The sequence below is a fragment of the Spinacia oleracea genome, chromosome 2, assembly GCF_020520425.1.
Source record: "Spinacia oleracea cultivar Varoflay chromosome 2, BTI_SOV_V1, whole genome shotgun sequence".
NCBI classification, from domain to species: Eukaryota; Viridiplantae; Streptophyta; class Magnoliopsida; order Caryophyllales; family Amaranthaceae; genus Spinacia; species Spinacia oleracea.
Window position 1 is genome coordinate 77,284,262 of NC_079488.1, and position 8,057 is coordinate 77,292,318.

The 8,057-nt window shown below is 37.6% G+C and overlaps 1 protein-coding gene across 1 annotated transcript; it reads left to right on the forward strand.

Annotated features, from left to right (window-relative positions):
* The first annotated feature begins 2,705 nt into the window (after nt 1-2,705).
* On the forward strand, nt 2,706-7,813 carry LOC110779435 (26S proteasome regulatory subunit 8 homolog A). The gene is made up of 9 exons (XM_021983951.2): nt 2,706-3,051; nt 4,286-4,383; nt 5,018-5,242; nt 5,359-5,421; nt 5,539-5,702; nt 5,967-6,123; nt 6,216-6,314; nt 7,061-7,171; nt 7,409-7,813. Exons 1-9 carry the CDS (start codon nt 2,895-2,897, stop codon nt 7,547-7,549), a joined length of 1,215 nt encoding a protein of 404 aa, XP_021839643.1. The 5' UTR covers nt 2,706-2,894; the 3' UTR covers nt 7,550-7,813.
* Nucleotides 7,814-8,057: the final 244 nt, after the last annotated feature.

An 8,057-nucleotide genomic window follows, 5' to 3' on the forward strand; every position in this document is an offset into this window, starting at 1 on the left:
CAGTAATTATACTTCACTTCGATTAATTCTTTAAAATTTACATTGAAATTTGAGTAAACCTTAATAAATATTTCTAACATGTTTAACGTTAACACTAGAATCTAACTCAATTCTTAGAGTTAAACTAGAGTTTCATTAATACATCCATTATTTCTAGTGATACATGATTATCTTTATTAAGCATCGATCGTGAATTTGATGGTTGCATCCTCACTCTAAGGCATCCCATGATCTTCTTCGTACCTAAAACAAAAGCAACATCGTGAGCCGAGGCCCAGTAACATACTACCCTAACAACGTAAATTCATTTCAATTCATTTTATTTACTTTGCAATCAGGGAGAATAGAATATAGTAAATCACTTTCATAAAATCATTATAATAAAACATCATTTATAACTTGAAACTTTATTAGTTCCCATTATCTTTCATAAAACCTTCTTTTTACTTGGTAACTGACAAGTTAGCCTTGCGGGACGTCTCCCACCTTGCGATAGTCCTCAAGGAGCACTCTCCCTTGTTGGACATACGCCCGTACCTAATTAGTTTCTCTTTTAGCTTGCGGTAACCCTCAAGGAGCACTCTCCCTTGTTGGGTGTCCCGCGGTACGGCGGTACGTGCACGACCTAGAAATAGTAACCCCACTAACTGCCAGAACCGGTTACACTTGTATTTATCATGTTTCGTATCTTATTAGTAACTCATAGACATCGTTCTTATAAAATCATACATAAACATGCTTGAATATAATTATCATAAAACATACTTTGTAAACACATTTCATATCCCACAATCCAATAAAACACATCATTATAAACATATTTCATAAACTCATAAAACACATTTCATAAGGGGATTGTGGGTGTTAGCAATAGATGTTACCTCAACCGTAGTTTATACGTCCCGTTCGATGGACCGTTCTTCCTGAGTTCCGAGTTCGATTCTTTCAAAATATTAAATTATTGAATTAGTACTAAAACAATAAATTAATTAAAATCGACATTTTATAAATAATAAATTTTATAAGTAGTGAATTTATAAATAACGAATTTAATAAAAATATAATTTCTTAAATCGGTTTTCAGGAAATATATTACTTGAATTTCATAAATTAACGAAAACATTATTTAAATCAGATTTCATAAAATCAATATTATTTTAAGTAACCATTTTATTTCATAAAACATTAAGATTTGTAAATGGACCAAGATATCAAACTTACATTGGGAAAATTGGGCTAAGTGATTTGGGCTTGGCTTAGAGAAATAAAAGAAACAAAGTTCCTAAATGGAACTTGTTTTCTTTTTCCTGGAAAGGGAAACACGGGGCAGGGGAGGCACGAAAGCAGGGGAGGGGGAGGGGGAGGGCACGAAGGAGGAGGGGAGAAGAAGGGAGACAGGCGGCGGCGACTGGGTGGCTTGGTGCCGCCGAATTTCACCGGTGAAGGCGACGGTGGTGGTGGTTTGAGGCGGCAGAAATAGGCGAGGGAAGGGGGAGAGGGGCGCGAACAGGGGAGAAATCAGGGGAGTTTGGGAGTGTTCTAGGGCGGTCCTGGGCGGCGTCTCGCCGGAGTATATGGGGGCGGGAGTTGGTTTGCAAGGTGATGCGGTGGCCGGAGTGTGGTGGTTGCGTGGCTGGGTGGTGCAGCAGAGGCAAAGGAAGAGGGAAGCAGGGGAGTGCGTGAGGGGGAAGGGCAGGGGAGGTGAGGGATGATGGTGGTGCGATGGTGTTGAGATGGTGGAGGAGCTGGCGATTGGTGGTGGTTTCAGTGGCAACAGCCACTGAGGGTGGTGGTGGTTCGCACGGAGCAGGAGCAAAAGGGAGGGTAAAAATTGGTTTGAATTTCTTTGATTTTTGATGGCCAAAATTCAATTGGAATTAGGATTGATTTATATAGTCAAGTAGAGTGAAGAACAAGCTCAAATTCTTGGGGATTAAGGCATGAATGTGGACTGAATTGAGGGTGGAGAGGAATGAAGAAATTTCTGCATTTCTTGCTTTGTACGTGGAGAGCAAAGAGAAGAAAGGGAAATGGAATCTTGGTGCTCCAAGGGCATTTTCGTAATTTTACATGGTTGACTAAAATTCAGAAATTCTGTTTCTATTTTCGGAAATTACTAAAAATAGAAAATGTTTAATTAAAACAAAGTCTCGTAAAATATATCGTTAACGAAAAATAAATAAATTTTCGTTTATAAATTTATCGTTTAAAATAAATCGTAAAAACGTTTAAAATAACGAAAATTTTAAATTATTTCTAATAACTAAAACGAAATTACGTTAATAAAATATTATTAATTTTAATAAAGCAAGTTTAAAAATTTCGGGGTATTACATTTCAACTGGGGAGAAGAAATCCGTGGTTGGAAGGAAGAAGAAAATGGTGGAGGAGCAGCAGAGCAGGAGAGAGAAAATCGATTTTTTTATGATCTGAATAAGTTAGTTGGGGGTAGGGGAAACCTGGAGGGAAACTTTTAAAAAAAATGTTATACATGTGCGTGTCACGTGATGGTCAACGCCGGAAAACAGTTGTTGACCACCGGAATATGGCTTAAGGTCCTTATTCACAACAAAAAAATTGAATTGGGCCTTCTTTCACAACTTTTTTTTAAAAGGTCCATTCTCACAATTTTTGTGTTTTAAAAGGTCATTTCTGACAAATTTTCTTAATATAAATTTGAGTAACGAGATTTACCGGTCGTACCGTGTCGCGCCTATAAACAACTCCGCACCTTGCCGACCTATCTGGGTTAAAATATAGTAAGTGATCATTATCCATTTGAGTATCCGACCAACCCCTCTCTCTGTCAGCTGAACAAGAAACGCACCGAACATCCAGAAAACAAGTGAACTTGTTATCGGAACACGCAGAGAAGAGGAGAGAGAAAGAGAGATATGGCGACAATGGAGGCAGACCAGAAGACGGTAAAGCAAGGTGAAGGACTACGACAGTACTACCTTCAGCACATCCATGAACTTCAGCTTCGTGTTCGCAACAAAAACCACAATCTTCAGCGTCTTGAAGCTCAGCGTAACGACCTCAATTCCCACGGTTCGATATCAGAAACCCTAAATTTCTCTATTTTTGGTTGCCTCTTATGCTTAATTTTGCTTTGTGACTTGGAATTCTCTTAATCGGTTTCTATTTTGCTGCGGAATTTGATTATATTGGCAATTATTTGTTCGATTTTATTTTGTTATAATTGTTTCAGCTATAGTTGAGCAACTTATGACGGTATTATGGTCTTGATTTTGCTGCCATTTGATTGTGTAAATGGCTCAAATGTTCCACAAACAAGGATAATACTGAAAACATGAACAACCGAGTGTTTGTGGAATCAGAAAAGAAAGAAATTTAGGTTAACTGTAAGCCTGTAAACCTTATTTTCGCAAAGCTTTGCAGAATCTATTCTTGAAACTCGAAAGTTTACCGAAGAAGGATTTGCAGAACTGCTAGATATGCCCCTAGATTAGGAGGATTAGTGGGGGAATATGTTGTTTGTATTTTTCCTCCCCAAAGAGGTAAACAATTTCCATTTAATAAGGGGATGTTGGTTTCCTTTTCACTCACTTTACCTCATATTGACTCTGATTTTAGTAACATGAGCCTTTAAAAGACACAATAATTTAAGCAAAAAGACACAAATCCGATGAGTTTTATTGCCTTTTTTATTGGGAAACAAAAGGGATTTTATTTTCAATTGGAATAAGTAGAAGTTCCTTTTTCGGTCATAAGGTAATTCCACTTCCCTTCAACCATAGAGCTAGACAAGTCTCAATTTTTTCCTTGTGTATCTCGACAAAAGTATACCTCATGTCTAAAGAAGGAAATGTTTTGATATAATCTAGATCAGGTAGCTTTCAATTGTTTTGTCCCGACCTAGTACTTAAATTATCCATGCCAACCAGAAGTAAGGAGAAAGAAAAACTTGTTGATTAAAGGAGGAGGGGGGAGGAGGGAAGCTTTTAGCCTTTTATTCTCTACTGTTTTCTTCCATTTCACTTCTACACATTGGGTACACATCTATTAAAATTAAAACTAATTTCCAGTTATCAGCTCCAACACTTTTGGTTTTATACAATATTCTTATAAATCTCATTCATCATATGTGACAAGATTGTTGCACCCGGTAGTTATTATTTTTAAGTTGCTTGTGGTAGTATTCCTCCCTCCCCATTTTGATTTTCCCTTGATGCTTCACCCATTGAAGTTTATTATTCACCATTTGGCACGAGTACTGCAGCTTAGCATCCTCCTAATTCATAGAAGTATGTAAATTTGACAGTTAGAGCACTGAAAGAGGAGCTACAATTACTTCAAGAACCAGGCTCATATGTTGGTGAAGTTGTCAAAGTGATGGGAAAGTCCAAGGTTCTTGTCAAAGTAAGTGGGCGATTGTTTTTTCCACCTACCCCTCACGTGTATTGAATTATTGATACCTAAGTCTTCTGTACCTGGTCTTACACCAATGATGTTCTTCGTAATTTCAGTTTCCGGGTCACTCATTTTAATCTTACAGATAAGTGGTTTACCTTCTTTTTCAAACAGAATAAAGCTCCTTAATAATTGCTGTTTTTATCATAGTGTTCATAGTGTTCCGTGGGAGTGACATATGAATTGGTTTCTTCTCCCATGGAACGCTATGAATTTCTACAGTGTGTTTGTGATTAAAAAAACAATCTATTTTCCAATCTTTGTTCTAACAAATTCACGAATTGTGTGATATTTTAAACATGAGTTTAACTCATATTTTTCTATGGGAGTGATATTATAAACAGATTTGCGTCATTGACTGATAGACATTCAGAATATGTTCAAGAATTATCTATTGCCGCTGTACACATTTCCATTTTATATCAACTATTTCTGGCTTGTATATATGCACACTTGACTTCATCTGCATCTTATCCAATACAAGACAGTGTGGGGGTGAAATTGCTCGGTCGTTGTCATTGGCTGATCCTATTTCTTGTTCTTCCTGGCTTATTTTGTTATTTGTTGCCCCTTATGTTTTTAGGTGCATCCAGAAGGGAAATATGTTGTTGATATTGATAAGAATATTGACATCACTAAGCTCACACCCACTACGCGAGTTGCATTACGGAATGACAGCTATGTCCTGCATCTGGTATTGCCAAGTAAAGTAGACCCTCTGGTCAATCTTATGAAAGTTGAGAAAGTTCCTGATTCTACATATGACATGATTGGTGGTCTTGACCAACAAATCAAAGAGATTAAAGAGGTTTTCTTCTGTTTATTTTCAATGAATCTTATTACTCGTACTATTTAGGGATAGGCTGTCTGTCTCCTTGAAATTTCACGCATGTTTTGTTCATGAATTGTTCATGAATTGTTCAGGTGATTGAACTACCAATAAAACATCCAGAATTGTTTGAGAGTCTTGGCATTGCTCAACCAAAGGTATCCTAGAATGTTAAATGCTATGTGCTTATTTTATAAGTTATGATCTTCAAAGTGCATTAGTGTAAGGTGTATGTTTTCATCTAGCCTAAACTGCGTGAATGGTTCTTTTATCAGGGTGTCCTCCTTTATGGTCCTCCTGGAACTGGCAAAACCTTATTAGCAAGAGCTGTTGCTCACCATACAGATTGTACTTTCATCAGGGTATCAGGATCTGAGTTAGTTCAGAAGTACATCGGTGAAGGATCTCGGATGGTCAGAGAACTTTTTGTGATGGCCAGGTTTGTAATGTTGTGAAACATTGAGAAAGTTATGTATATAATTTGAGAATGGTGCTGAGCATGGTTCCTCTGTACATTCTCGGTGGCATTTCGTCTCATTCGAGTCATTTGACAAAAGATGAGATAACAAAAGAAAAATCCTTGGAATATTGTGGTTATGCAGACATTTACTTCGAAATGGTTTTCAATAACTGATTGAATTGCATTCTGGTGAATATTCCGTTTCCTCTAATGCTAGGAAATGTCTGTATTGTTTGCTTGCAGAGAGCATGCTCCATCAATTATTTTTATGGATGAGATTGATAGTATAGGGTCTACTAGAATGGAGTCTGGTTCTGGTAATGGTGATAGTGAAGTTCAACGAACAATGCTGGAGCTTCTCAACCAACTCGACGGTTTTGAAGCATCCAACAAGATCAAGGTTTGCTTGTTTGTACTGTTTTATGTTGAGATGTAGAGTTAGTGTACTTGATGTAATACTGTTGAGGATGATCAACTTTTTACAATTGGCAGGTTCTGATGGCTACAAATCGAATTGATATTCTAGATCCAGCTCTTCTGAGGCCGGGAAGAATTGATAGGAAGATTGAGTTCCCGAATCCCACTGAAGAGGTATGCTGTATGTTAACTATAAAAGTGTCTAAATGCTCAGACTTGAACTTTTCTGCAGGATCTTTTTTATAGTGCTCAAATTTAACTTTGGAGGTTAGGGGTGGCTATGAGTTGCAGAAGTACTTGAAGACAGTTCTTTTTTTTGTTTGGGTTCTTCACTCTAAAATTGTTGATTTTTATGCTTGAGTCGTTACTTCTCCAAAAGATGTCGAGAAATCCCTCCATCACAGATTGGTCTGCCCATTTTGCCACTTCCGTATGTCCCAAACACAGCCTTCTGATTTCCTTATTTGGTGTGGGTCCATCAATAAAAATATAAAATAGTCTTCTTCTTTCCTTATTTGATATGGGTCCACGAATAAGAAACTATTAACCCTTCCCTCCCTTTTAGTTTTTGTTCTTCTTTTCTCTCTCCTATCGACCCGCCCACTCGCTCAACATTTCTCTCTGCCCCCTCCCGCACAGCTTAAAAAGAATGAACAACTTTCACCAGCTTAGTCTCTTTTCATACTTCACATACCCTTACCCCACCTTAAGAACTCTGCTAAAATCGTGTGCTCAAAAGAAGTGGGGAGACTATTTTGGACGGGGGACTAGGGAGTAGTAAGAACTATCGGGTTCCTCTCCTGATTATTCAGCTTGTGTCAATACATCAGTATAATGTCTCAATTGCAGTCTCACTTACTTTTCCAGTTTTACGACATTATAAAGTTCTGAATGCATCTTGCTTGTTCATACGCTTGCAGTCACGTTTTGACATCTTAAAAATTCATTCAAGAAGAATGAACTTAATGCGAGGAATCGATCTTAAGAAGATTGGAGATAAAATGAATGGTGCATCTGGTGCAGAACTTAAGGTTTGTTTCACTTCCCCTTTACTGCTTACAAAGTTGCTGTACTTTTATATAAACCCCTCTTGACTTTTCTTGCTTTAACAAGTGAAATGTCATGCCATCTTTTTTGAAGTTCTCTTCCGTGGAATGTGTTGCTCCAATTGGCCTTTTTCTTTTAATGATGTCGTTGTTTTTGGTATCTCTGTGTGGAGTCTGATGATTTTCCAGATACTTACAATGTCGTCTCTTTTAAAATGACAGTCGGTTTGTACCGAAGCAGGCATGTTTGCTCTGAGGGAGAGAAGAATTCATGTAACACAAGAAGACTTTGAAATGGCAGTGGCCAAGGTTATGAAGAAGGACACAGATAAAAACATGTCCCTACGAAAGCTGTGGAAGTAGAACAAAAAGGTCCTTGTGATTTACGGGGGATTGGTGAACTGGTAGTAGAATGAAACATACCCCACGTTGCATTTGGTATCCATTAATCCTAGCTGTTAAGTTCTTTTCCCTTTCCTTACTTTGTACCTCCTTTGTACTTGTAACTTTGTAAGGCACTACGTTGTATTTACCAACACGCTGAACTGTTACACTTACACCTAGGTGTATGTATGTAGTTCCAATATACACCCCGAATAAAAATTTACTGCTTCTTATATCCCAAAATTTATGTAGAAGGGGAGATCTCGGATTGGTCGTAAATCAACAAGCTAAATGTTATTTTTGGTTTAATACGTGCGAGTTTGTGGATTTGTGATTGACTCTTCATGAAAAGTTAATCATAAGACTTGACACAGCTACGGAACGAAAAAAGTAACCACTTCTTGTGTAAAATTGTAGAAGGATCTCGTTACGATCATAGAGTCCGAAGCAAAACTGGAAATTTTCATTTTGGAGATTGAAACCTAAA

What these genes read in the sequence shown, in the direction of transcription:
- LOC110779435 (XM_021983951.2), top strand. Translation starts at nt 2,895, where the DNA reads ATGGCGACAATGGAGGCAGACCAGAAGACGGTAAAGCAAGGTGAAGGA. An exon ending in GAACTTTTTGTGATGGCCAG is followed by an intron (nt 5,703 to 5,966) that starts GTTTGTAATGTT and finishes GTTTGCTTGCAG; the next exon opens with AGAGCATGCTCCATCAATTA. An exon ending in AAGCATCCAACAAGATCAAG is followed by an intron (nt 6,124 to 6,215) that starts GTTTGCTTGTTT and finishes TACAATTGGCAG; the next exon opens with GTTCTGATGGCTACAAATCG.